The sequence below is a fragment of the Capra hircus genome, chromosome 21 (genome assembly GCF_001704415.2).
Source record: "Capra hircus breed San Clemente chromosome 21, ASM170441v1, whole genome shotgun sequence".
Taxonomy (NCBI): Eukaryota; Metazoa; Chordata; class Mammalia; order Artiodactyla; family Bovidae; genus Capra; species Capra hircus.
In genome coordinates, this window is record NC_030828.1 from 68,407,731 (window position 1) to 68,435,140 (window position 27,410).

Genomic DNA, 27,410 nt, shown 5'->3' on the forward strand with positions numbered 1-27,410 from the left:
TCTGGGTTGAGATCCCGTGCGGAGCTTAGCTCTACAGCCAGGGTCTGCCTCCCAGAGACCGTCCGGTGGCCGGCGCCTGTGGGCCTGGTGGTTGCTCCTTGACTCTCACGCAGACATGCTCCTCGACCTCAGCGACCTGCTCCAGGTAGATGCAGCCCCCTCCCCCCAGCCCTGCTCAGGCCCCACCCGCCCCGGCTGGGAGGGTCCACAGGCGAAGGACGCGGAGGGCCTGGGTCTTGGTTTGGAAACTAGCAAACGGAATGGGTAGGGACAGTGGACACGGGGGTGGGGGCGTCCTAAGGGCTCGTAGAAGCACAGGAGAGGCCCAGGTGACCTTTGTCCAAGGCGAGGGACGTTCTTCAGAAAACAAGATGGACTCATACCGGTACATTTAAACAGTGTAACAGCTCATATTAATTTTAATACTTGCAGTCTGGAGAAACTTGCTTTCTAGTTTCCTCATTTCCAAATGACTGATGGTAATGGCACGACCACCAACAGGGATGCCGGTGTGGATGGGACGCTCATGGGGAGGGGCCACCTCCAGGCGGGGCCACTGCCGTCTGCGTGTGTCCTGGTTATGGCGCTGGGTGAGCGTGCGCTCAGTGGTGGGTCTCGCCACTGAGGACTTGGAAAGAAACTGACTTTCCCTAACTATGTCAGGGAAAGCAGATAGGACCGGTGTGAGGATGCACGCAAAGTACCCAGGGATCCCCCTCCCAAAGGAAGCTGGCCCAGGGCTGGGCCTTCAGCAGTCCCAGGGCGGGCAGGCAGAGCTGCACTGACCTCAGAGACTGCCTGTACGGACGCCATTTCTCAGCAGCCCTGCTGAGACCTTCTTGGGTCACCCTGGAAAGAATCCCAGGGACCTTGAAGATCCAGTTCTCCACGTACTGTGTGTGGTCAGGGCAAGTGCACGTGGCCAGGCTTCCTTCCGGGCTGTGCCTCAGGACAGCACTCCGGAAGTGCTTGGGCGCCGCCTGGTAGGTAGAGGGAGGCGTTCAGGTGCTTCCTGCTTCACACCTCAGGGAGCTGGGCAGTCAGGGCCGGGGTGGGAAGTGACAGAGCAGAGCTCCCCTCCCCAGGGCTGGGTCAGGGCCAGCGGGACCCTGTGCATGCAGGCTCCACCCACACAGACAGTTCGCACACCTCAGGGGGAGGGCGGGCCTTGGGCCTTTCGTCCTGGGCAGAACCCAGCCTGAGCACCAGAAGGGTGGGAGGTGACCTGGCAGTCACGAGCCCGGCCCTTCCAGAGTGTGAGGCCGGGACAGGCTCAGCATACTTGGGACATGTGTCTGCACTTAACTGTGGGTGTCGTGCGCACACGTCGAGGGAGGTCCTGCCCAGAGGGCTCCCACTGCCCAGAGCTGACTGCTTAGTGGATGTGCAGGAAGGCTCAGGACTCAGTCCATCCTCACTCTCACACGTGCCCAGGTGAGCACCTCACGGGCTGAGCTCACAGCTGACGGCCGCTGGCAGGAGCCGGGGGCAGCTGCTGTGCCCTGAGGATCCTGGGAGGAGGTCTCTCTGTCCCTCCCCCCCCTCCCATAGTGAGACGGACCTGGGGCCACCCACAGCCAGCTGCAGACTCGTGAGTGGCCCTCAGACAAAGCGTCAGTGTCATGATTTGTGAAGAGTGTTAACGGCAGTGAGCATCCCTGCCGAGGACTGCACGTTCTACAGGCGCGCCCTTTCACACCCGAGGTCTCCCACACTCTGCTCAGGGCCCTTCCTGTGGTACTCAGGCTGCCTCTGCTTGGGTCGCGGGGCCGGGTTGCAGGGCTGTGACGGGCGGGCAGCGTCAGGGACGTGCTGTGAGGAGCGTGGGGACGGATGCCGGCTGGTCAGCCCCGTCGCGGCCCAAGGGGAGGCGGTGGTCAGCAGGGCAGGGACCTGGCAGGACGCACCAACATGCTGGAGGCCAGCCCCGGCAGGGTGCCCTCAGGAGGCCCCCCTGGGAGCCACAGCCCTTTGGGTGGGGTCAGACGAGGGCAGAGAGTAGCTGCCAGTGGGGTGAGCAGGGGGGATCTGGCCCCGACTGGTGCCCACAGGGACCCCCATCGCCTGTCCTAAGGGGGCTCATTGCCCCATTCCAGGAGCCCCTGTGTGCCATCCGCGGGCCCTGTGACGGGAGGGCCGCTGGGCCCTCACTCGGCCACCTCACCACCATGCCTGGCGTCCTCCTGGGGGTGGCCAAGGGGCCCACAGGCCAGGCTTGATCGGGGCAGGGGGGCCCTCTAGGGAGTCAGAGCGGAGGGTCAGAGCCAGCACTCCGCAAGGCCTGGGTCCTGTGGGGGGCTGGAGTGGACAGGTGGAGACGGGGGCCTCTGTCCCCTTAAGCTGGGATGGTGAGATGCCCGGCGTGGGTCTCGGCAGGGCTTGGCCCTTGAGGGGTGAGCAGGCAGGGCACTCAGGTCTGCAGACCCACCACCGTGCCTGCACTGGCCCACAGGGACGCAACAAGGACGCCCTGGGAGTGGGTGGAGGGGCGGCCTGGGCCCCACTGTCCCGGCGCCTTGGGCTCTGGAGACTTCTGCTGAGTCAGCTGTCCTGCCGACAGCTTTCCTTCTCAGCAGTGTCAGCCGCCACTGAGACCATGAGCCCCTAAAGAACCACCTGGACGAGGGGTGGGGGCGCCCCAGCTGCCGTGGGGGCCAGCAGGGCCGCTCTCTGCTGATCGAGGAGCACACTGCTGCTGCTGAGGGCTGTCCTGAGTTGTATTTCTTCACGACAGGTGAACGTTTACGTGCTGGGCAAGACGTTCCTCCTCCTGGCAAGAGAGCTCTGCATCAACGCGCCGGCCATAGGTACCGTGGGGCCCGTGGGGCGGGAGGGCAGCACGCAGGACGAGGACCTGCAGGGGGGCCACTGGCGCCTGGAAGCCGCCTCCCGTGAAAGCAGAATGCCGCAGTCAGTCCCCAGCAGGTGCTAGCGGGACCCCGGTAACAAGGGTCTTGTGGACGGCAAGGCCCCTGCAGACGGAGCCAGCCTTTCCGTCAGGGTGGGCCTCTACGGGAGCTTCACCACGGGGATCGCTTTTACTGTCGGCTGGAGGGACTGCTCCGCTGCCCACGGGCATCTAGAAGCACATTTTTTTGTACTAAGGAGGCAGCATGTGGAGCCGGGGGGGTGGACAGGGGCTGTAGTCCTGCCCGCCCCCCCCACAACAGGATGATCCCCGGGGCCGGGGGGCGAGGGCAGTGGGGGCAGAGGTGCGCTGGGTCGGGGTGTCCTCTGACAGGGCTGTGTCCTTGTGCTGAGGGACACGCGCATCCCTCTGGGGTCAAGCTGAGGTTTTCCAAGGACAAAGCAACCGGCCTGGAGTTTATGGCACGGGAGCACAGAGGCAAGAGGCCCGAGGGGCCTGCCTGAGCCCACAGGCTGCCCGAGAGCCTGAGGTGGCAGGTCTGCTCTTGGGGGCTGGAGCCCCGAGCCCTGCAGAGAGCCACCCCCACCTCGGAGCCAGACAGGACTTTGAACGGCGAGTGAGTTTGGAAGGTAGCACGACCTGATGCCTTTCTCCAGGGCAGTCTGGCTGCAGCCCAGAAAGCAAACTCTCCTGGGTGGAGGCCCGGCTGCCAGCGGAGGGCACCCCCTGGGTAGGTGGGTCCATGGGACTGCCTGCTGACCTGTTCGTGCCGTTAGGCCCATGAGATTCGCAGTCATTCACATGTGTGTGGCGCTCGTTTTGTTAAAACTTTATTATGAAAATCCACTTAAATAGGTAAACTACTTGAAGTGACTTTTCCCATTTTGGATTTGAAGGTAAGGTCTTAAGCTTAGAACCACTTAGAATAGAACCCAACAGGACAGGAGAGAGAGCAGAGCCCTGAAAGCAGGTGGGAGGCGACTCGGGGGGAACCTGGGGCCTGCCTTGCACCCCCAAACCCGCCCTCCCCCAGAGATGCACACCCCACTGTACGGGAGGTGCCCGTGAGGCCGGCCCTGCAGCCGTGGCTCAGGGAGCAAGGCTCTGGCTGGGGAGGGGAGCATCCCCGTCACACCCCAGGCCCCCGGCAGACCGCACACAGGAGACAGGCCGGCCGCAAGGGCGGCCCAGCCAGAGCAGAGCGCCCCCTGCCTCGCTGCACTCCCGGCCCCAGGCTGGCTGCAGAGACAGGGCCCGCCCCTCACCGCGCGGCCAGCCCCCGCGCCTCAGGCGTAGAAGATGAGCTCGGGGATCTGCCCGCCCTGGACGCCGGTCCCGTTGGTGCTGTCGGAGGAGCACTGGAACTGAAAGGCCACCTTCCCGCACTGCACCTCCGTCAGGCCCTCCTGCCCAAAGTAGCTGAGCTCGCTGCCGTCCAGGACGGCGCTGGCCGTGTAGAAGGCGTCCTGCTCCACCTGCACGGGGTGCTCAAACCAGACTGAGAAGGTGTTGCTGGAGCCGTCAGAGACAAACTTGGTCAAGTTCTGCGCCAGGACCACCCCCAGCCGCTTGAGTTCGATCTTCACGCTGTACTCAGCTTTCCCAGAGCTAGAGCCGTACAAGCCCAGCCCGGCGACAAAGACTCTCCTGTCCACAGCAAACTGGATGCTGTCGCAGCGCCCGCGATAGCGCCACTGGTTGCTGCGGTAGGCAGCGGACTGGAAGCGGTGGCACCTCTGGGGCGTGAGGCCCTTCCTCTTGGTCAGGGGGAACTCGAGGAGGGGCTTGTTGGCCGCCGTGTACCACAGGAAGATGTTGTGGGTCTCCTCCAGCGTCAGGATGTCTGACTGGGCAGCGCCGTTGGCAAACTCCTCCAGGGTCATGGTCGGAATCCGGACCAGGTAGAGGGCTGGCCCCAGCACGTGCCTCTTGTTGCGAGGGGTGACAGGCAGGCCCTGCCTCTTGCACTCGGCCTCCGCCCAGCTCAGGACGGCCTCGAAGACCACAGCCTCCTTGGTGTTGAGGGCCTCGCGCGTGACAATGATCTCCAGCGTCTGCCAGTCAATCTCACAGAAGCCTTCAGACCTCAGGGCCATCTCGGCCTGCGCGTCGATGACCTCCCAGCAGCGCTGGGTCAGCTCAGGCTCCTCGAACAGTCGGCTCTGTGACAGCAGGACACAGGCGTTTTTGGCTTCCAGACTCGTCTCCAGAAAGTTGACACAGGCTTTTGCTAAGGCGGGGACGATGTACTTCTTGGCAGCGTAGAGGGTGGCCAGCACCGTGTCAGCTTCCAGGTCAATCTCGTCGCTGTACATGTACCTAGGCAGGAGGAGGACCGAGTCATGGGCAGCACGGGGCACTCCAGGCACCGGGGCCCAGCAGAGGAGCCCATCCGTCCTCGGGGACTTTCAGGAAGCTCCAGGCAGCCGGCTGGAAGAACCAGACAGCAAGGAGCCGCCCCATCCTCCCACCCTCCGGAGGTAGACTTACTTCAGCAAGATCAGAAAAGCTGCAGGTTCCACGTCGGGAATGTGGATTTCTGACTTGACTTCTGCCAGGTCCCCGTAAAACATGGCATAGAAGACAGAGCTACCCACGGCCAAGACATACTGTGGACGAGAGAGGCGGAGCGCGGCCCTGAGCCCTGGGCCCTCCCCGCCCCCAGCGGCTGCCACACCCAGAAGAGGACCGTCCATCCTCGGGAGCCGGCCCGTCGCCTTTGGGAGCGCACAGGGCCCAACCTCTACCGACCTTGTGGGCAGGCACCCTCCGGGCCGCGCCCGGGGGCCCCACGACGAAGTGCACGTCGGCCATGAGCTCGTTGTTGAACATCAGCGCGTTCCTGCAAAGGGCAGAGGCACAGGACACTCGGGCTCGGGCCGCGCGGGCGGGGCGGGGCGGGTGCGCCCGGGCTCACCTCTCGCGCAGGGTCGGGTGGAAGGACTGCCAGTTGGGGCTCTCCGGGTTGTTGTTGTCGGGCGGCGGCGGCGCGGGCACGGGCGGCGGCGGCGCGGGCAGCGGGGCGCTGGGCCGGCCCTTCCTGCCCGCGGCGGCGGCGGCGGCGGCGGCATTGCTGTTGGCGATGTCCGTGGCGGTGGCGGCGGCCGCGGCCGCGGCGCTGGCGGGCGCGTACAGCTCCGCGGCCATCTTCGCGGGCAGGGCGGCCTCCGCGCGCGGGGGCGGCGCGCCGTGCGCCCTCGCGCCGCGCCGGGGCCTCGGGGGCGGCTCTGCGAGCACCAGGAGCGCGGTGAGGCACTGCGCCACTCGGCCGTGTAGGCAGGCCAGGGGCAGCAGCATGGGGCCGCGGCGGCCGCGCGCGCGCGGGGTGCCGGCCTGCGCGGGGCGGCGGGCCCTGCTTCCTCGGGCCGCCCCGCCCGCCGGCCGGAGTCTGGAACCCGCACAGCCGCGGCCACCGCGCGTCACGTCGCGCCACGGCCCCGCCCCGCGCGGCCGACGTGCCCGGGCCCCGCCCTTGCCCCGCCCCGCGCTGCCGACGTGCCCGGGGCCCCGCCCCTGTCCCGCCCCGCCCCGCGCGGCCGACGTGCCCGGGGCCCCGCCCCGCCCCGCGCGGCCGTAGTCTGGAATCCGCACAGCCGCGGCCACCGCGCGTCACGTCCCGCCACGGCCCCGCCCCGCGCGGCCGACGTGCCCGGGGCCCCGCCCCTCTCCCTCCCCGCCCCGCCCCGCGCGGCCGACGTGCCCGGGGCCCCGCCCCTCTCCCGCCCCGCCCCGCCCCGCCCCGCGCGGCCGACGTGCCTGCGCAAGACCCAGGAGTGGGGGCCGTGCCCTTACCAGGCCCGTGCGCGCAGCCTCGGCGCCTGTGCCGTCCGCAGTCCGCTGGGCGGTCCTGGGCGGGGGCAGGTGCGGGGAGGGTCGCGAAGGGCCCCGCGACGACCCCAGGGGCCGCCGTGTGACCGTGCTGTGAGGCGCTGCCTCCCGGGGGCCTCCAGCCTCTGGTGGTCGGTGCTGCGGCGCAGCCCGTCAGCTGCGATGGGTCCTCTGTGGGCCTCCGCAGAAACGTCTCTCCGGCTGCTCTGTCCGTTTCTGAATCGGCTGGTTTTGTCATTGCGGAGACTTGCCGGTTCTCTGCCTGTTCTGGAGATATGCGGGCTTCTTGTTGCTCTTTCCTCGCTCAGTCGTGTCCGACTCGTTGCGACCCCACGGACTGCAGCGCCTCAGGCTCCTCTGTCATGGGATTCTCCAGGAAAGATACCCTCCTCAAAGGGGTCTTCCCGACCCAAGGATCGAGCCGCGTCTCCTGCATTGCAGGCGGACTCTCACCTCTGAGCCACCAGAGAAGTCCGAGATTTGCAGATACTTTCCCGTTTTGTACGTTGCATTTCCGCTCTCTTAACAGGCTCCGTTGCTTCGCGGAGGGTCTTAGGTTTGTCCCAGTCCTGTTACTGTCTGTTTTCTCTTTTACTGTCGTAGTCAAGAAGTCACTGCATTCCACCGTCATGCGCGTTCTCTGTTTCTTCCAGGAGATGGACGGTTTCATGTCCTACGGTTAGGTCTTTAGTCCACTTGGAGCTGATATTTGTATGTGATGTGTGAGGTGGAGGTCCACCTTTTTTGTTGTCTATGGGTATCTGATTTTCCCAGCACCGTTTGTTGCTGACATGGCCTTGCCGGCACTGTGCAGTCTCGGCATCCTTACCAGAGGCTGTGTGGCCCTGCACGCGTGTCCCTGGCTTTGTACCAGCACCATACTGTTTTCTGTTTTATCTTCTGAAGTTCTTTCCTGGTGAAGGTAACACTTACTGTTTCGTTACCTTATTCCTGCTTTTCACTTATATTTTTAATTTAGAAGAAATATTTCCATTTCCCTTTTCTAGCCCTCTCTGTAGCACTCACATAGACTCCTGCTGCTGCTGTTTCTCCACACCGGTTGGCAGAAGGGAGCTTAGCTTCCCAGGCAGGGATTGACCCCCGCATCCCCCTGCATTGGAAGTACGTGGTCTTAACAACTGGACCACCAAGGAAGTCTCTGGGGGTTTTTTAATTAACTTTCTTTTAAATTTAATACTGTTATTGAACAAAGTATCATTAATTTGCAGTATTGTGTGACTCTCGTATACAGCTCCACGAGTCAGTTTTATGTATGTGTACACATCTGTAGACTTTTTCAGGTTCTTTCCCTTATAGGCACAAATCCCGTGGGGCAGGAAATGCCACCCCATTCCAGTATTACTGCCTGGGAAACCCCACTGTCAGAGGAGCCGACTTCACGACCCGTGGGGTTGCAGAGCCAGAGGCGACTGAGCGTGCGCAGGCACACAGCCCTGTACGCGCAAGCACAAGCGCTGAGTGCGGGTCCCTGCGCTTTGCACAGCAGGCTCCCACTGGCTCTCGCGTTGCATGCATGCTAGTACGGATGTGTTCGTTTCGGTTTTCTGATTTGTCCCTTCCCTGCCACCCCTTCTCCTTTGGTAGCCTTAAGTTTTCTACCTCTGTGAGTCTCCTTCTCTTTTGTAAATAAGTTCATTTGTATGTTTTTTTAAGAAAAATACTCCACATATAAGCAAGGCCGTTGCCTCACTTGGTGCGGCCATCTCCAGATCCATCCGTGTTGCGGCAGATGTATTAGCGCACTCTTTCCTACGGAGGAGGAGGGCCCCGTTGCACACAGGTGCCACATCTTCATCCGTCCATCTGTCGGTGGGCATCTGGGCCGCTTCCATGTCCTGGCTGTTGTGCATAGTTCTGCTGTGAACATTGAGGTGCACGTATCTTCTCTGGATATATGCCCAGAAGTGGGATTGTAGGGTCGTGCGGGTCAAATTCTCTTTTTAGTGTTTTAGGGAGCCTCCCTACTGTCCTCCATAGTGGCTGTGCCCGCTGACATTTCCAGCAGCCATGTATTAGGGGTCCCTTTTCTCCACATCTTCTCCAGAGCCTATTTGTCGACCTGTTGACGGGGGCTCTTCTGACTGGTGTGCGGTGTCGTCTCCCTGCAGTTCTGACCTGCGTCTCTCTAATGATTAACGATGTCGAGTGTTTTCACATGTGCCCATCGGCCGTCTTCACGCTGTCTTTGGAGGGGCGTCTGCTTAGTGCTGCTTCTTCGCCTGTTTTGGATATGGCAGGCACTTTGCTAACTGCATGGAGCTCAGTACTGTGTCTTTCCGATCTCTTCTTTACTGGGATGTGATTGGCACGTGACAGTGTGTGAATTTAAGGTGTGCGGTGTAAGGATTAGATGTATATGTATGTTTATCGTTTGAGTTGTGAGTCGGCTTTTCCACTCTCCTCTTTCACCTTCATCAAGAGGCTCTTTAGTTCCTCTTCACTTTCTGCCGTAAGGGTGGTGTCATCTGCATATCTGCTGCTGCTGCTGCTGCTGCTGAGTCGCTTCAGTCGTGTCCGACTCTGTGCGACCCCATAGACGGCAGCCCACCAGGCTCTTCAGTCCCTGGGATTCTCCAGGCAAGAACGCCGGAGTGGGTTGCCATTTCCTTTCCCAGTGCATGAGAGTGAAAAGTGAAAGTGAAGTTGAGGTTATTGTAATTTCTCCCTGCAGTCTTGATTCCAGCTTGTGCTTCATCCAGCCTGGCATTTCTCATGATGTACTCTGCATGTAAGTTAAATAAGCAGGGTGCCAATATACAGCCTTGCCGTACTCCTTTCCCAATTTTGAACTGGTCCCTTGTTCCATGTCCTGTTCTAACCATTGCTTCTTGACCTGCATGCAGGTTTTGCAGGAGGTAGGTCAGGTGGTCTGGAATGACCATCTCTTTTAAGAATTTTCCAGTTTTTTTGTGATCCACACGAAGACTTTAGTGTAGTTAGTGAAGTAGAAGTAGATGTTTTCCTAGAATTCTCTTGCTTTTTCTATGGTCCAGCGAATGTTGGAAATTCGGTCTCTGGTTCCTGTGCCTTTTCTGCGTCCAGCTTGAATCTGAGGGCTCTCTGCTTGCGTGCTGCTGGAGCCCGGCTTGGAGAGTCCTGAGCGTGGCTTTGCCACCGTGTGCGGCAGTCTGAGCCTGCCCTGGCACTGCCCGTCTTTGGGATTGGGGTGAAAACTGACCTTCCCAGTCCCGCGGCCAGCGCTCAGGTTTCCAAACTGGATGGCATGTTGAGGGCAGCACGTTGACAGCACCATCTTTCAGGATCTGAAATAGCTCAGCTGGAATTCCGTCACCTCCGCTAGCTTTGTTCGTAGTGATGCTTCCTAAGGCCCACTTGACTTCACATTCCAGGATGTCTGGCTCTAGGTGAGTGAGCGCACCATCGTGATTATCTTGGTCGTGAAGATATTTTTTGTGCAGCTCTTCTGTGTATTCTTGCCACCTCTTCTTACTATCTTCTGCTTCTCTTAGGTCCAGGCCATCTCTGTCCTTTATTGTTCCCATCTTTGCATGAAATGTTCCCTTGGTGTCTCTGATTTTCTTGAGAAGATCTCTAGTCTTTCCCATTCCCTAGTCTGCCCTCTTCTAAGAACAGTTAGTAAGCTGTTCTTTAGTTTGCTGAGGTGAGGGAGCTGTGTCTTTTTCTTGCTAATGTTTAGTTCTCTTGCACTTCAGATCAAAGGGCACGTTCTGTGACATTTCCGTTGTCTCTGGGGGCTTCTTTAATTCACGGTCAGTTTCTGTGACTGTTCTGCAGACTCTGGACGAGGGTGGTCACCCTTCAGGGCTTTGGCTGTGAAAGTCGGCTGTTGAGCTGAACCTCTGGCGGCATCCAGTTTCCCGTTTGGTATTTCCCCTGCTAGCCAGGTTGTCGAATTTGAGAGAGTTGTGTTAAAAATCCCACATCATTGTGGTTATGTTAAAATCTTACATCAAGTGTGGAAATGTCTGTTTCTAGTGGCTTTTGCTTTATTTAGTACTTTCTGAGTCCGTGTGTGTTACAGGTGTGTGCCTGTCCTGTGTCCTGTAAGATGTCGGGTCCTCTCCATCCGCCCTGGCCCCCGCACCTCCCTTGCCTTTGAGATGCTGGGTCCTCTCCATCATAACACGTTCGCCCTGGCCCCGCACCTCCCTTGCCTTGGGTGCTGTGTTGCTGTGCCCTTTTCCTCCTGGTGACCTTCTTCAGGCGCCCCGAACGGCCTTTTGATCTTGACCTTTGCATTACTTGTAACTGCCTCTTATGAACACTGCATCCTGGATGCAGTGTTTTTGTCCAAGCCCACTAGGGAATTTCTGGAGGAGGAAACAGCAACCCACTCCAGTATTATTGCTTGGAAAATCCCACCTGGACAGAGGAGCCAGGTGTAGCACAGTCCATGGGGCCACAGAGAGCCGGACACGACCGAGCGTCTGAGCACTAGGGAATCTAACTCCCGTCATGGGGTCTATACTAGAGGTTTCTCATTTCCTCCTAGTTTTTCTTCTTTTCCCTACATTAAATGCCCCAGTCGACTTCACACTTACCCTAGACTGCTGGCATATTTGTCTTGAAATTTTTCCCAGTACTTTTAGGCTTACGGTTTTCTATTTTAGAAACTAATCCGTGTCAAAGTCACACTCAAATCAAGATAAGGTCTTTTAATATGCATGTAATTTAACCCTCAGTTCTGATATGTTTTGTTTTATTGAGAAGTATTTACAAATGTTAGTAGTCATACTTTTAAGATCTATGTTTTTTCCCCATAATCAAATCACCCCCAAAACTCCAGACCAACAAACCCACAGTGGAAGGGGGTGAAGCTCCAGACTGCCTAGACCCGAGGCTCTGCCACGCTGGTCCCACAGTGTCTTTGGAAGGGGTTACGTGGTCGTGGCTGCCTGCCATCAGCCTAAACCAGCCAGCTCTCCCATCAGCAAAGCAAGTGTCCTCGGGAGTGGCAGCGGACATGCGTGCTGTGGCGGCCGGCTGTGGGCGGGTTCTGCAGGCAGTGGAGAGGAGCCTCACCGGGCAGACAGGAGGAGGAGATGGGGTGCTGCGAGGGTCCGCTGAGGACAGCGAGGGTCCTGTGGCGGCTGCTGGCCCTTGGCCGGGCTCCCTTCCTTGTCTTGTGGCCAGCGCCTCCCGGCCCCGGGGTGTCCAGCGAGTGTGCGGGGCGGCGTGTGTGCGGGAGAGCACCCCTGAGGGGCTCTGCCTTGCCCCCCGCTTGTTTGCACACTCAGCTGCGCCCTTGGCTGTTGGGATCGGCTGGAGGCGCCGCTCCTGCCAGTCTTGGCCAACCGAGCAGAGTGGGCCTGCCTGGTTCCCATAGGCCTTGGGGGACCCGGGCTGCTTCCTCAGTCTGCGGCCTCAGAAACCTTCCCTGGTCCTTTCCGCGAGCCAAGGCTGACAGGATGGAAGAGCTGCCTGTAGGATCTCGGGGCTGCCAGGGGCCAGAGCCGCCCCCAAGGCCTCACAGGTGCAGCCGAGCCCAGGAGGACAGTGCTGGGTGCTGGCCAGGGCCGGGGTCTCTGCTGCTGCTGCTTGCGCTGCTGTCGGACGCGTGAGGGGAGCCGACCAGCCCCTTCTCTGCTGGGCCTCCCTCCCGGAGCCTGCTCCTCAGGCCTCCACCATGCCCCTGAGGAGCACAGCCTTGCTTGATGGCTGTGTCCAAAGGAGATCTCGGCCCAGGACTCCGTCACAGAACCCCGGATGCTTTCCGCATTATCTGTGGCAGGCCTGACAGCTAGCCGGGCTGATTGCTCAGCTGCTTCTGTCCACTCTATGACCCTTGGAGCCCAGAGCAGTGGTGGGCAGGTGCTGGTAAACACAGAGAGGGTGTGCGTGCGGGTGGCTGCCATCCCGCCCAGCCAGGCTGGCCTCCCTCAGCGAGGGGGAGACGTTCTCCTCACGTGAGGGGGGGCCAGGCCTGTGTGCGCCCTGCTCAGGCCCCGGCAGAAGCACACACACCCGTGGGCTGCTCTGTGGGCATTTCGCGGATTTCCAGGGAGGCTGAGCAGGTTCTTGCACGCTCGCTTTCTGTATTTGCTCTCGTGGGACAGCAGCTCAGACTTTGTTCCTTCTTGTCTGCAAGTGTGTGTGTGCCCCTCTTAAAAGAACGTCTCCCGCCTTTGGACACGACCATCAAGCAAAGCTGTGCTCCTTGGGGCATGGTAGAGGCCTGAGGAGCAGGCTCCAGGAGGCCCCAGCGGGGGGCAGAGGGGTGCATCTCCCCAGGGCCGCGCTGAGGTGCGTGTCTTCCGCAGACCCCTGCCTGTACATCCCACGCTTTGCCCACCTGCTGGAGTTCGGCGAGAAGAACCACGAGGTGTCCATGACGGCCCTGAGGCTGCTGCAGAGGATGAAGAGAGACTGGATGCACACGGGCCGCCGGCCCTCGGGGCTCTGCGGGGCAGGTGCGGGGCGGGTGCGGGCAGGTGTGGGGCGGGTGCGGGGTGGGAGTGGGCAGGTGCGGGGGGGGACGGGCATGCCGGCCCTCGGGGCTCTGCGGGGCAGGTGCAGGCGTGAGCAGCGGGGGTGGGCGTGCAGGGTTGGGCTGGCTGGGCCCCACGGCCCTGTGTGAGCGCAGCCTGTGCTTACCCTTCAGCGGGCTGGGCTGCTGCGGTTGGGTTCTCCCCAGAACTGCCTCCCAGCTACCCCTGCCTGGTCCTGACCCAGCCCTCAAGGACTCTGCCTGCTCCCTGTCGGCCTCCTCGGCCTTGGGGAGCAGGCAGGACCATCAAGCCGAGGGGACTCCAGGCTTCCCAGCCTTGACCCAAGGCCCGACTGGAGGTGCAGCTGTGCCGAGTCACTGCTGTAGCACCTGCTCCCTTCCAGGCCACTCCCTGTTCCCCTCAGGACTGTGGTCTGGGCTCCCCTCCGGCTGGCAGGTGCCCACAGATGACCCTCCTGTTCCCGACACGCCGGGACCTGGAGCCCCTGCCGGCCCTCACTTTCCCTCCCAGCCCCACAGGATCAGTGTTGCTCAGGGGCACGTCCAGCTCCAAGCCTGAAGCCCAGATCCGGGCCTTTGCTCGGGGCAGCCGGTTGCGGGCTCCGTGTGCAGTTCACCGGGGCCACCTCTGTCTCTCCTCGACGTTCCCATGCGAGTCAGCTCAGAGCACACACGTTTGCTTTGAGAGGTTACACAAAGTTCTCAAAAAGTGCATTTTAATTCTTACGTTTAAGAAAGGAGACTCTGATGCAGCAACTTCTCTGGTTTGAAACTGTTGTGTAATCGCCTGCAGCACAGCAAGCCTCCTCGGGGTCCTCATGGTCGCGGGCCTGCGGCACAGCGAGCCCCATCGGGGTCCTCACGGTCGCGGGCCTACGGCGCAGCAAGCCTCCTCGGGGTCCTCACAGTCGCAGGCCTGCAGCACAGCGAGCCTCCTAGGTGTCCTCACAGTCGCGGGCCTGCAGCGCAGCGAGCCTCCTCGGGGTCCTCACGGTCATGGGCCTGCTGCGCAGGGAGCCACCTCGGGGTCCTCGAGGTTGCCGGCCTGCGGCGCAGCGAGCCTCCTTGGGGTCCTCACGGTCGCGGGCCTGCGGCGCAGCAAGCCCCCTCGGGGTCCTCACGGTCGCGGGCCTGCTGCGCAGCGAGCCTCCTCGGGGTCCTCACGGTCGCTGGCCTGCAGCGCCTCCCGCAGGAGGAGAGCGCTTGGCGTCGCCCTGGCTCCCAGAGCCCCTGCGGCGGGTCACGGCCGTCTGCCCAGGGGTGCTCCTGGTGTTGCTGGGTTGTCCCCTTTCTGAATTCCCTGTGTTTCTTCCCAGCACTTCTGGTTGCAGCCAGGATGCATGATTTCCGGAGAACCGTCAAGGAGGTCATCAGCGTGGTCAAGGTGTGCGAGTCTACTCTGCGCAAGAGGTGGGTGGCTCTGATCCCGCCTGGGGTCCCGGCAGCCCCCCTCTGCAGCGTCTCTGTCCGTGTGGCGGCCCCTTTCTTCCACCTGGGGTTGAGGGGGCCAGTGGCTTGTGAGGTCGCCCTGACTCACAGGTCAGGAATCGGTGCTGAGAGCAGCCATGCCCGTCCCCTGGCCGGCGCAGCCAGCGTGACCCGCGGAGGTGGCCGCTGTCCCTCCTGGAGCGGCCAGGGAGCTGCTTCTTGGGCAGCGAGTTCCCAGGGTCATCGCGGCAGCTCTGGCCGGAGCGCCGCTCGGCCTGGGGTGAGCGAGTCGCTGGCACCCCCGTCACTGCAGCCCACTTACCCCGAGCTGGGAGCCCCTGATGGCTGTGCTTCAGCTGAGATCGTGTTCTACGGCAGCTTTCAAAGCAGAGGGAGTTTGGTTTGCTTATTTGATCTCCAGTTCTCTTTATAGATTTTCCTATTAAACACTTGGAAGACCGTGCGGGACATGGGAAATGGGCAAGAATTGACCCTGGTTGGGCTCACTGCCACGCAGGAGCCCTGTTGCGGTGACGGCCTGGGACTGGGGGCCTCCTTCCTGGGGTCTCCCTGGGGGCCCTGCCCTTGGCTCCCAGGGAAGCCAGCCTTCACAGTCCAGCAGGACCGAGAGGCTGCTGGGCAGGCCTGGGCCCGGTCTGCACAGCTGTGTGTGTGCGGGCGCTGGGCTGGGGCCCCACGACCCCCAAGGGATGTTTCACTAACTGGGTGCTGGTTAATACGCTGCTCGGGGGTGCCAGATTCCCTCTCTTCGTGTGCTTCAGGCTCACGGAGTTTGAAGACACGCCCACCAGTCAGCTGACCGTGGACGAGTTTATGAAGATTGACTTGGAGGAGGAGTGCGACCCCCCGTCCTACACGGCCGGGCAGAGGAAGCTGCGGCTGAAGCAGGTGGGTCCCGCACGTGGCCTCCGCCCTCTCTGTTCCCTGCTCTCCCCTAAGACAGCGGCGTCCTTACGGAGACTGACGAGGGGGTGCGTCCGCGCACAGCCCCGGGAGAGGCAGATGGGGCGCTGAGCCCAGTGGGGGTGGTGGCGGGATGGGCTGCACCGGGCAGCCCCTCCTGGGCCCCAGGTCCGCTCGTCTGTCCGTGGGGCCTCCCCAGGCCGCCCGAGTGCTCCAGCACTTCTCAGGGAAGCCTCCTTCTTGCAGGGCCCAGCGCCTGTCTGGCCTGAAGCCGCGTCCCTCCTGTTGGGGTGGGGCCCTGCCCGGGGCCGAGAGGTGCCCGCGGCCTGGTCTCCCCGTCACTAAACGCTCACACCCTTCCTTTCCAGCTTGAACAAGTCCTGTCGAAACAGCTGGAGGACGTGGAAGGTAACCGCCCGTTCCCCGGACAGAGGCTGCAGGGCCTCACAGGATGGAGCTCACAATCGCTTTTTGCTTTTAACTTATTGCTTCAGGTGAAATAACCACCTACCAGGATGCCATTGAGATTGAGCTAGAAAACAGTCGGCCCAAGGCCAAGGGGGCGCTTGCCAGCCTGACGAAGGACGGTGAGTCCAGCCATGTCTGCAGCTGCCCCTCAGCCCGCCTGTGCCGGCTCCTGCTGCTGCCAGCCTCCCCGCGCCCGGGGCCACCCTGGCCCACGTGCCCCGCAGCCAGCCTCGGTGCCCTGAGCCGCCCTGTCCCGGCGTGCGCGCCACGCCTCAGGGCGCCTCCGACGGTGCTGTCTCTGCGGCAGTTTTCTGTGCTGTCAGTTCACGTCTTGAGTGTTTCGTCCTCATTTTCTGGCCGCGCTACCGATTTCCCACTGAAGCAGCTCTTGCGCTGATTCATGCACCCTGCGACCTCTGCACTCTGCCGGCGACACTCGCCCTCGGTTCTGGACTCCGCCGCGTCTCCCCGTGTCCTGACCTGCGGCTGCCACCCTGCCGCTTCCCTCCAGTGGTTGGGGGTGGGGGGCCTACATCGTGCCGCCTGGTGACTGGCGCTTTGCTGGCGCTGTCCCTCCTTGGCGCCACTGTGCTGTGGCCACAGGTCTATTGGTTGGAGATGCCTGCGGTGTGTGGGGAACAGGCCCCCAGGGCTCCATCTACCAGGGCTGGGCTCCGTGTCCGCCGGGCTCTCCCCCCATCCACACTGTCAGCTGTGTGACCCTCCCACAGGCAGAAGTGGTCTCGGCTGAGGCTGGCTGGTTTTTGGTGCCGGGCGCCCCCCGTGGGCCTAAGTGCACGCCTGGTGGTCTCTGCCCTGGCAGCCTGCCTCGCCGCCCACCCTGCCCATGTCCCCCTCTGGACACAGTGGGGCTCTGCTCTCCGGTCCAGCCTGGACCTCTCTCCCCACAAGGACCCGGCTCCCCCGTGTCTGCTCACACGCCTCTTGCAAGGTGCTCCCTGGGCCTCGAGGAGTGTGTCTTCTGTCCCTGGGGTTCTTCACGTGGTCTCTTGAGGTCTCTGATTCTGGGCCAGCACCTGTTGCAGCTGCCCAGCCACAGGGCTAGGCTCGCTCTCCCTGCCCGCGCCTACCGGGTGCTGTTGAGGGACCGCTGGTCTGCCCCAGGTCCAGCTTCTCGCGGCTGCTCCTGACCAGAGCGTCGGGGACATGTCCTCCTCCGCGCCCACCACTGGTACTGGGATTGTCTCCACGTCCCACCCCACCCTCGCTCCTGGCCCGCCTTCCTTGGTGTGGACTCGTTCCTCTGACCCCTGGTCTCCAAGCGGCCCTGCCCTGTCGCAGGCCGGCCGGCCTTGGGGGGCTGCAGCTCCGCAGCAAGGAGGAGGAGGCCGGGTGCTGGGGGCGCAGGGGAGGAAGGGCCGCACACGCCGTCGAGTCCGTCCTCCGGAGGCCGCGCTGCGAGTGTGGGGGCCCCCGCGGGCTGCTGACGACACCGGCAGTCACAGCGCGGGCTTCCAGGCGCGGGGCTGCGAGGGCGCCCCGGCCGGCAGGCAGCTGCCTCCTGCGGCTGGAAGTCAGCTGTGTCTAGAATCCCCTGCGAGAGGGACCGTTTCTCCTCTGGCTTTTTCACTCAGTGTTGTCACTCTGAGCGGTGCGTCACCTGTCAGTCCTCTCTGGAGCAGGGATCCCGAGTGTCCAGTCCTGAGTGGAAGTCAGTCAGTCAGTTCAGGTGCTCAGTCCTGTCCGACTCTTTACAACCCCATGGATTACAGCACGCCAGGCCTCCCTGTCCATCACCAACCACTCCTGAGCCTACCCAGACTCATGTCTACTGAGTCGGTGATGCCATCCAACCACCTCATCCTCTGTCGTCCCCTTCTCCTCCTGCCTTCAATCTTTCCCAGCATCAGGGTCTTTTCAAATGAGTTGGTTCGTTGCAACAAGGGGCCAAAGTATTGGGGTTTCAGCTTCAGCATCAGTCCTTCCAGTGAACATTCAGGACTGATTTCCTTTAGGATGGACTGGTTGGATCTCCTTCAAGTCCAAAGGACTCTCAAGCTTCTCCAACGCCGCAGTTCAAAAGCATCCATTCTTCAGCTCTCAGCTTTCTTTATAGTCCAGCTCTCACATCCACACATGACTCCCGGAGAAACCGTGGCCTTGACTGGGCAGACCTCTGTTGGCAAACTGACGTCTCTGCTTTTTAACACGCTGTCTAGGTTGGTCATAGCTCTCCTTCCAGGAAGCAAACGTCTTTTAATTTCATGGCTGCAGTCACCATCTGCAGTGATTTTGGAGACCCAAAAATAAAGTCTGCCACTGTTTCCCTATCTGTTTGCCATGAAGTGATGGGACCAGATGCCATGAATCTTAAGTTTTCTGTGTGTTGAGCTTTAAACCAACTTTTTCACTCTCTTTCACTGTCATCAAGAGGCTTTTTAGCTCCTCTTCACTTTCTGCCATAAGGGTGGTGTCATCTGCATATCTGAGGTGATTGATATTTCTCCTGGCAATCTTGATTCCAGCTTGTGCTTCTTCCAGCCCAGCGTTTCTCATGATGTACTCTGCATATAAGTTAAATAAGCAGGGTACAATACACAGCCTTGACATACTTTTCTTCCTATTTGGAATCAGTCTGTTGATCCATGTCCAGTTCTAGCTGTTGCTTCCTGACCTGCATACAGATTTCTCAGGAAGCAGGTCAGGTGGTCTGGTATTCCCATCTCTTTAAGAGTTTTCCACAGTTTGTTGTGATCCACACAGTCAGAGGACCTGGGTTATTTGCAGTCTTGGACTGTTGCGTGTAAACCACTGTGAACATTCGTGCCAGTCTTTGCTTCCTTTTCTCGAGGGTGAGTGTGGGGGAGCAGCGTTGCTGGGTCGGGGAGACGTGGTCAGGTGGTTCAGAAACTGCTTCCCGACGCGGCAGCCCCAGGCTCGTGGTCCCGCCCTGGCTCTCTGGCCGTGGCTGCGGGCGCCTGTCGTGGTGGGCGGCGTGCCCGTGCCCGCCTGCGACGCCTCTGCTGGGCTCTGCTCACATGGTTCACCCGGCTGTGATGGGGCTGTTTTCAGAGTTGTTTACACATTCCAGAGGCAAGTCCTTGTCAAACGTGATTTGCGATGAGTCTGAAGGTTGTCTTTTTGGCTTCCGAAACAGTGTCTTTCAAAGTAGAGTTCTCATCTTTGATGAAACCGGGTTCATGGATGCTGGAGTCGGCATCTCCTCCCGCCTCCCGTCTTTTCTCGGGAGCGTGTGCACTCGCAGCTTTTAGGCTCGTGTCCGGCCTGTTCTGAGTCGGCTCTCCCATCGCGGCTCTCACGTCGCGTGCATGGTGTGGGCTCCCTGGGGCCAGGCCCGCGGTTGGGAATGTGTGCGGCCGCGTGCCTCCTGCCGGCCTGACGGGGCGTGTGCACTGGTGCCCTAGGTTCCGTCGAGGACTCCACGTCCAGCTTGTTCGGGGAGGAGGACACCGAGGATGAGGAGCTGGAGGCTGCGGCCAGCCACCTGAACAAGGACTTCTACCGGGAGCTGCTCGGAGGCGGCATCCCTGGCGGCTCGGAGGCGGCGGGGGGCCCCGAGGAGGGCAGGAGGCCCCCGGCGCTGGAGTCCCTGCTCGGGCCCCTGCCCACGGCGGCCAGCCTGGGCATCTCGGACTCCATCCGAGAGTGCATCGCCTCCCCAAGCCACGAGCCCAGTGAGTGCCGGGGGTTGGGGGCGGGCAGGGGCATTCCCATCCGGGTCGTCGTGCCCCCACCCCCGCCGTGGGAGCTGCTGAGGGGCAGCCTTGTGTGAGGGCGGGCTCGGGAGGGGCTGTGCCGACAGCTGGGTGCCCGGAGCACTTGCCGTGTCTCCGCGGCCCTCCCGCACCGGCCCAAGCCCTCGGTGTGGTTGGCTGTGGCCAGTCTCCTTCCTGCCCCTCAGCGCAGAAAGCCAAAGCCACGTGTCACAGGGGCCACAGGGGCAGACTGGCACCCCGGCCTGTCCCCTGCGTCGGCCTGGTGGGGAGGTGCCGGCCGAAGGCAGCCTCTCCGCTGGACAGACGGGCACTGCTTCCTGGGCTCCGGTGCACGCAGGGCCCTCCCCACAAGGAAGGCAGGTCCGGTTCCCTCGCGTCTCATGCGAGCGTGGCCTCATCTCCTCCCTGGGGGCTCGGCCTCTGTGTGAGGAGACTTTGTGAGCGGGACGCTGCTGGATGCCCCCGCTGTGCCCTGTGGGTGCCCCTGCCCTGGGAGTGGACAGGGGCCTGACACAGACCTGGCCCACCTGCTGGGCACGAGCGGGCCACATGCCCCCGGGGCTGCCGTGCAGTGGCACCAGGCAGAGGGCTCACATGGGGGCCCAGGGGCAGAACGAGGTCGTCCTGGCTGGAGCTGAGAGCAGGGCCCCTGCTGCAGGCGGTGATGGGGCAGGCAGCGAACAGGAGGTGCCCCCGTTTCTGGGCCACACGGAGGGCACCACTGGCCCAGCCGGGGCAGGAGGGCGCCGGCCCACAGGTCTGGGGGGTCCTCAGCATGGTCATAGAGGCTGCCTGGGGCCCCCTCCCCGGAGCAGTGTTGAGAAGCTCCTCCGTAAGGAGTGTGAGGACAGGGTCTCCTCCAGGAGACCTCCTCCTCCTCTGAAGCTGCTTCCTCCACGAGCCCCTGGGAGCAGTGTGGGGGGCGTGGCTTGGAGCCACCCTGGCCCTGCCCTAGGCCCTGAGCCGGCCCCAGTGAGCTGTGTGCCTTTTCACGGGAGGCTGAGCCTGACTCCAGCCTGTGCTTCCCTCCAGAGGACGCCTGCGGGGACGGGGAGCTGGACCTGAGCGGCATCGACGACCTCGAGATCGACCGGGTAGGTGCTGCCTGCTCACGGGGCCTCCGGGGCAGGGCCGCACCCCTGGGGGGGCCGTGGGCTGGGGCTGCACCCCCACACCCCGGGCCCTGGGCCTGCTGTGCCAGTGGCTCTGAGCCCGCTGCCCAGCGGCGCCCGCCCGCGGCAGCGGGGAGCCGTTCCCTGATCTGTCGCCGCGGGCCTGCGGCCACCGCCGGTTCCTCAGCTGGCGGCGCGGCCGTAAGCGCAGCTCCTTCTCTGGGACCACCGAGCCTGCAGTCTGGCTGGCCTGGCTTCTGTGCCTGGGGACTGCGAGCTGCTGGGGAGGGTGCAGCCCCCAGGCTGGCCTGGGGAGGGCGGGGTGTGGCGCGCCTTCAGCCCAGACTCCACACGCCTTCCTTCTCGGGTTGGAGGCCTGCTTCCTGACTGGCGTGCAAGGAGCAGGCGCGCCTGTGGCTGAGCTCGGGGCGTGCCCTCTGAGTGACCTTGCGCTCTTCCCCAGTACATCCTGAACGAGGCGGAAGCCCGCGTGAAGGCTGAGCTATGGATGCGGGAGAACGCTGAGTACCTGCGGGAGCAGAAGGGTGAGTGGCCGCCTGTGCCCGCCCAGGCTCCCCGGGACGCAGGCCTCGCTGACCCCGCTCCTCGGTCTTTCAGAGAAAGAAGCGAGAATCGCGAAGGAGAGGGAGCTGGGCACCTACAAGGAGCACAAGGTGACCGACGCACCCGCCCCTCCCCGCCCCCCCCTCCCCCTCCCCTTCCCCCCCCAGGGGCCGGCACGCCCTCGCCTCGGGGCTGTGCTGTCAGCCCCTCGCCCCCTGCAGACAGCCGCCCCTTGCTGGGCTGTCCCGCTTGAGGCGCAGGACGGCTGGGGGCTGCTCGGTGGGCCGTTGGCAGAGGGCAGCGCCGGCCGCCCAGGGGCCCATCTCTCCGGGGAGGATGAGAGGCCCCAGCCAGCCCTGACGGCGTGAGTCTTCTTCCCAGGAGTCCGCCTGGTGCCCCCTACGTCCTGATTAGCACCTGGCCGGTTCATAGAACCAAGGCCCACAGGAAGCGTAACTTCTGTGTCTCCCTCAAGCCCAAGAAGTCCTGCAAGCGCCGGGAGCCGATCCAGGCCAGCACGGCCGGGGAGGCCATCGAGAAGATGCTGGAGCAGAAGAAGATCTCCAGCAAGATCAACTACAGCGTGCTGCGGGGCCTGGACGCGGGGGGCGGCCCGCCCGGGGAGGACGGGCCCCCACCCCGGGAGCACGGCCTCCCGCCCGGGGGGGACACGGGCCCCCAGGGGGAGGCCACCCGGCCCCCGGAGCGGGCCAGCGCCCGGAGGCTGTCCCGACGGAGGACGCCCTCCAGGAGAAGCCGGCCTGACCCCTCAACCAGCGTGGGCAAGAGGTACCATGCCAGACGGGCCTGGGGGGCAGGCTGGGGTCCGCTCACCACCCGCGTGCCAGAAACCAGCGTCCGTGTCCGGAGCTCCTGCCGCCCTGGTGGGGAGCTGAGTGGGGCTCCAGCCTCGGACAGGGCCCGTGGCATCAGAGACGATCCTGACTGAAGAAACGGGGAGGGGGCCAGGCCTGTTCCCCACCCAAGGGCTCCTGGAAGCCCCCTCACCACCTCAGCCTTGGAGAGGAGACCACTGACAGGGCCAGCGGGGCTGTGGGGCCCTCCTCGTTGGGGCCAGTGGGCCGCCCTGCCTGGACAGGTCCGGGCAGCTCTGTGTGCCCGCCCCCTGGGCTCCTGTTAGGCCCGAGACAGGTCGGCGTGCCCCCGCCTGGCCGCTTCTGGGAGGCGGGCATTGCTGGGCTCTGTGGGGCGGACCCCACCCCCGCTCTGTGTCCCCGGTGCTTGCGGGCTCCACTCAGAAGCCTGGCCGCCCGGGGGCAGTGTGGGAACGGCGTGGGGCACGTCGAGAGGGCGCCCGAGACACAGACCTGCCCCTTTGGCCTTCCTCCCACTCCGCTGGCGTGCCCTGCCTGTGGGGCGGCCCTCGCCAAGCAGTATGCCCCTGGCCCCCGCCTCTTGGCTCCGGGACTCCGGGCTGCTCTGCCTGTCCTGGGGTCGCTGCTGCCCCAGCCCCGCACACCGTTTCCTCGGAGAGCTGTCCTGCGGGAGGGACTGACTCAGCCTGGGCAGAGCCGTACCTTCACCTGCCGCCTACCCCTCCAGGCTGCTGGCCAGGGCCACGGGGAGCCAGGGCCCCCGTGAGAGCCCTGAGCCCCTGCTGCTGATAGGGCAGGCTGCCCACGGCCTGGCCGGAGACCCCCACTATCGGGTGTCCACCGCTGGAGGCTCCTTCGGGGTCCATTGTGGGTGTGTCCAGCACAGTGCAGGCAGAACGGCGGTGGCTGTGGCCCGAGGGTCTCAGCTGCTCCCCGCTGTGCCCTGCGTGGACGTGAGCAGGCCGAGAGGGCAGCCCGCGGGCTCAGGGCGGGTGGAGGGCAGCCAGGCCTGGGTGCAGGAGGCGGCTGTGGGATGCTCCAGGGGTTAGGGGCCAGCACTTGGGCCCCTGGGGACAGGACCAGTGTCCCTGGCCTCCACACGCCACCAGGTGCGGTCAGAGGCAGGCCTCTCCAGGCCGAGTCCTCCTGGGCGGAGGCACAGCCTGCGCTGAGGCGGCCTCACTGTGCGCTGTTCCAGGTTGAGGCCGTTGGCATCGACGCAGCCGGCGAAGAAGGTGGCTCTGGGAGAGGTGCGTCGGCGGGGACGGGGTGGGGCCGGGACTGGGGTCCTCGGGGAAGAGGGTGCCCACAGGGTGTCCAGAGGGCGCGCCCACCCAGGCAGAGGGGCCGGGCCCTGGGAGCCGAGGCCCAGCAGCGGGGCGGCCCTCCCCCGGCGGCCCGGAGCCTGCCCGCGCCTGCCTAGCCCCTCGCCTCGCCTGTAGGCCTCACTCCCGAGCGCCCGCTCCCTGGAGGCCGAGCGTGTCAGGCCCACGGCGGTCGTGGTGGAGAGCGGGCCTGTGTCGTACCACGCGGACGAGGACGCGGAGGAGGAGGACGCGGAGGAGGAGGACGGGGAGCCCTGCGTCAGCGCCCTGCGGATGATGGGCGCCAATGGTGTGTGAGGGTGGGCGCTCTAGGGGGCGCGGGCTCTCGCCGGCGTTGTTGGTTAGCCGTGTGGGTTTTGTGGAAGGAGCTGACTGGGCCCTGCTTGCTTGCTTGCTGTGCACGGGGGTTGGGGGTGGGCCTCCGGGCCGCCTGGCCAGCTGAGAAAGGTCCGATTGTGCCGCGCTCCTGAGGGCCGTCGGTGGGGGCAGGGCCATGGGGCTGGTGGTGGGGCCGTGGAGGCACTTTGGGGGCACCGCTTCTGGGGCAGCAGGGAGCAGCGGGCCTCATCCCGTGGTTACTGCCTAACGCTCTGCAGATTACGGCTGTGACGGGGATGACGACGACGGTTACTGAGGCGGTCTCACATCCGGCACGTCTGCGGGTGGTCCTGCCGCTGGCTCCCAAGGGTCTGGCAGCCTTGGGTGAGCCCCTGTGAGCAGCGAGCCTCAGCGATGAGACGGGTGCCCCGCTGCCTGGCGGCCCTCATGCACAGCCGCCCGTGACCTCGTGGCCCTTGCTGTCGGGATCCTGATCTGAGCAGCGTGAGGAGTGTGTCTGTTTCTCGGCAGAGCTGGGTCTCGTGGCCCAGGAACCCTTGCTCGTGGCTCTGCCGTGTCCTATGGCGAGAAACTGAGGCCCAGGGAGGCCCAGCCACGTGTCCAGGCTCGTGGAGGCCCAGCGGGGGCCGGACCCTGCTCTGCCCCGGGGCCGGGAGCCTGCGCCCCTCACTTCTTTGCCACGTCTGAGAGAAGCACTTTGCGTCCAGCTGATGCTCAGCCAGGCCCTCCCCGCTTGCCCGGGCCCGGGGACCCCACAGACGTGCACCGAGGAGCCCACAGTCTGCCTGGCCCCGCAGGGTGGCGGCACCTCTCACCAGGCGCACACGCAGCTGTCCGGCCGCCTCCCTCCCAAGCTGCACCTGGGTCCCTGTCCTTGGTGGCGTGGCTGGCAGAGGCTCTCTGTTGGCAACACTCGGAACTCCTGGGCCAGCCTTGCTGCTGGAAGGCCCAGAGCCCTTGCCCTGGCCTTGGGCGTGGCTGCGCGGGGGCCGTCCAGAAGGGGCCCACAGAGGCTTCCGCTCCTCCAGGCCAGCCTCGGCCACCCACCCCTCACAGTGGCAGAGCCGTAGCAGCCTGCCTCCGGGGCTCACCGGGGGATGTCAGGGCCCTCGCTGTGCCCCTTGGCCGGGACCCCAGGGTGCCTGGTGGGCTGGAGTGGAAGGCTGGCTGGTGAAACACAGAGATGGCTGCTGGAGCCGAAGCTCACTGAGCGTGTGGTGTGCGGCTCTGTCTGGCCCTGGCGGAGCGAGCTTAGGTGGGGTGCTGGGCCTCCAGGCTCCACGGGCACCCGGTTGTCAGCTGGGGAACCGGTGACACGCCCACTGTCGCAGGAAGCCCCTGGGCTCCCGCAGAGGCTCTTAGAGGGGCCTCGTGGTTGGGGGGCCCCGCCCCGCACAGGGAGCAGGTGCTTCGCTGGGCTGGAGCCTGGGAGCCTCCGGGTCGGGGAGGAGCTGGCGGCTGTGGGGAGCGCCCGGGCCACGCGTGCTGTGTTCTAGACGCAGAGGTCTGGCTGGACGCTTCCCCGGGAGGTGGACGGGAGGCCAGCCTGCAGGCCCCCGCCCCGGAGCTCCCTTCACAGAGGAGAGGCTGATGGCCCTGCGGGGCACGAGGGGGATGGTCAGGCCTGCCTGAAGAGGAGAGGCTGCTGAGCGGGGGGCGGGGGAGCGGCCGAGCACGTCTGGGGAGGAGAACATGGGGGGCAGCCGCGGAGGCTGGGCCCTCAGCTGCACCCACTCAGGTTGACATCAGCAGGGTCTTCTGTGGGCGCTTGCCCGAGCAGGGCACACGGCTGGCCACCAGGCTCCACGCAGCGCCGGAGCGGCTAGGGGAGGTGGCTTGCCTCCCCCGGGGCCCAGGGCGGCCCATCCCCGCCGCGTGCCCTGCCCCTCCTCGGGGGTGTTCTGGTCTCCCCGTCAGTCTCACTTCCCCAGCTTGTCCCCCTGCAGGGCCTGCACACCCGCGTTGCACACCTGTGCGCAGACACGCCAGTGTCCCCGGGGCCACCATCAGGGTGCCAGGTCCCGGGCTCTGATGAGCCCAGGTCCACCCCCAGCGGGGCTGAGCTCTGGGGCCTGAGGCCCGACGGAGCCTTGGGCACCCTCACGGTGTGTCTGCAGAGGACGTGGCACCTGCTGGCACCCGGCCCACGCCACGCTCCATGACCGCATGCCCTTCCCGCCCCTCTGGGCCACGGAGCCGGGACCATGGGCGCCCTTCCTGGCAGGACTGGATGGGCCACGGCGTGCCACTCGCTGCCTCGGGCCCCCCAAGAAGGGGGAGCAGGCCCGAGACACCCCCAGTGCCCACAGGTGGCAGGGAGCCCCATCCCGAGCCAGCTTGCCCGGGGCCCGGCCTGCACACCTGCCCGCTCCCGGCGGCTCCCCGCACTCTCCTGGCTCGCACCATCGTGCCTCCAGACAGGCAGTAGGGTTGGTGGCTGCTTCTGTCACCACGGCCCCTGCGGGCACTGGGGGGAGTCTCTCTGAGGGAGGGGCAGCTTCTGGGGGGCCCCTGAGAACCAGGGTCCCTGACGCTCTTTCTGGCAGAGCCCAGCCTGAGCGCCCACTGTGCCCTGCCCACTGGCAGCCCCACAAACGCTGCTCCCACGGCTCAGCGCTGGGCGAGGTGCAGACCAGCCCTCCCCATCGTGCCACCCCAGGCCGATGCCCTCCTTCCATCCAGCGCTTGCCCTCCCCGAACCCCTCTGCTGTCTCCACACCCTGGCCCTCCATCTGTTCCTCGGCGGGCTGGAGCGCTGGCTGAGTGAGGGCTGCGAGTCCGGGACCAGGAGAGGGGCCCCTGTCCCTCCTGGGCTGAGGGGGGCCCCAGGAGGGCGAGGGTGTTCCCGGTCCCCAGGTTGGGGCTGCCCTGGGGGCCCCTGAAGGCCCCAGGTCACCGGGGGCTGGACTTGTCCAGCCTGCCTCGAGGGGCCCAGCCCCCCACGGCCACCTCCCCCTGGCCGCCCTTAGGCTGCCAGGCCAGCGTCCTGCTTCCGCCTCCCGGGCCCCAGGTGGGGTCCAGCACAGACCCTGGGGACACTGCTCCCTGCACAATAAAGGCTGCCTTTGAAGCCGCGAGTCCTGTTCAGGGTCTTTGTTCTCTGACACCGTCCAGTGGCTGGTGGGCCAGGATGGCTCTGCCCCCGGGATCCCCTGCTCAGTGCCACCCCCACCGGCGTGGGCGCCCCAGGCTCACCATCCTCCACACGCCCACCCTGTTCTGAGCTGAGGACCCCCTTGCCCAGCAAGACCGTGGGGATCAGTGTGGACAGAAAGTGGCCCGTGCCCAGCCGTGGGCCCGAATGTCACCCTAGGCCCCGCTGCCGGGGCCCCAGCCACCCCTCGTCTCAGCCTCAGGGCCCAGTGAAGCCACTGAGTCCGGACCCGCAGTCCAGACACCTGTGCCTCCAGGGAGCCCCCGCCACTGCCACGCTGCAGGGCTAGCCCCGGGCAGCAGGGGGCGCTCCAGGACCAGCAGGCCGGAGGGGCTCTGGGTGGCTCCTGCCTGTCCGATGCGCAGCGGGGGTTGGCTGTCTGCCTCAGGGCCTTGGGTTCTGGGCCACCTCCCC

General features: G+C 64.2%; 2 protein-coding genes across 2 annotated transcripts; one reads left to right on the plus strand and one right to left on the minus strand.

Annotated features, from left to right (window-relative positions):
- Positions 114–26,919, plus strand: BRF1 (BRF1, RNA polymerase III transcription initiation factor 90 kDa subunit; the record flags this gene model as incomplete). The annotated part of the gene is given in 15 exon segments (XM_018065860.1): positions 114–145; positions 2,735–2,807; positions 12,961–13,110; positions 14,465–14,558; positions 15,359–15,485; positions 15,869–15,908; positions 15,995–16,087; positions 19,355–19,624; positions 20,699–20,760; positions 21,242–21,323; positions 21,397–21,452; positions 21,818–22,131; positions 23,377–23,428; positions 23,621–23,792; positions 24,100–26,919. Coding segments are annotated over 15 exon segments (1,655 nt in total), but the record flags the coding sequence as incomplete, so codon positions are not given.
- BTBD6 (BTB domain containing 6) lies at positions 3,683–6,242 on the minus strand. Its single transcript, XM_018065863.1, has 4 exons — positions 5,787–6,242; positions 5,621–5,711; positions 5,360–5,478; positions 3,683–5,188 (listed from the first exon to the last, which is right to left on the minus strand). The coding sequence occupies exons 1-4, from the start codon at positions 6,164–6,166 to the stop codon at positions 4,156–4,158; spliced, it is 1,623 nt and encodes a 540-aa protein (XP_017921352.1). The 5' UTR covers positions 6,167–6,242; the 3' UTR covers positions 3,683–4,155.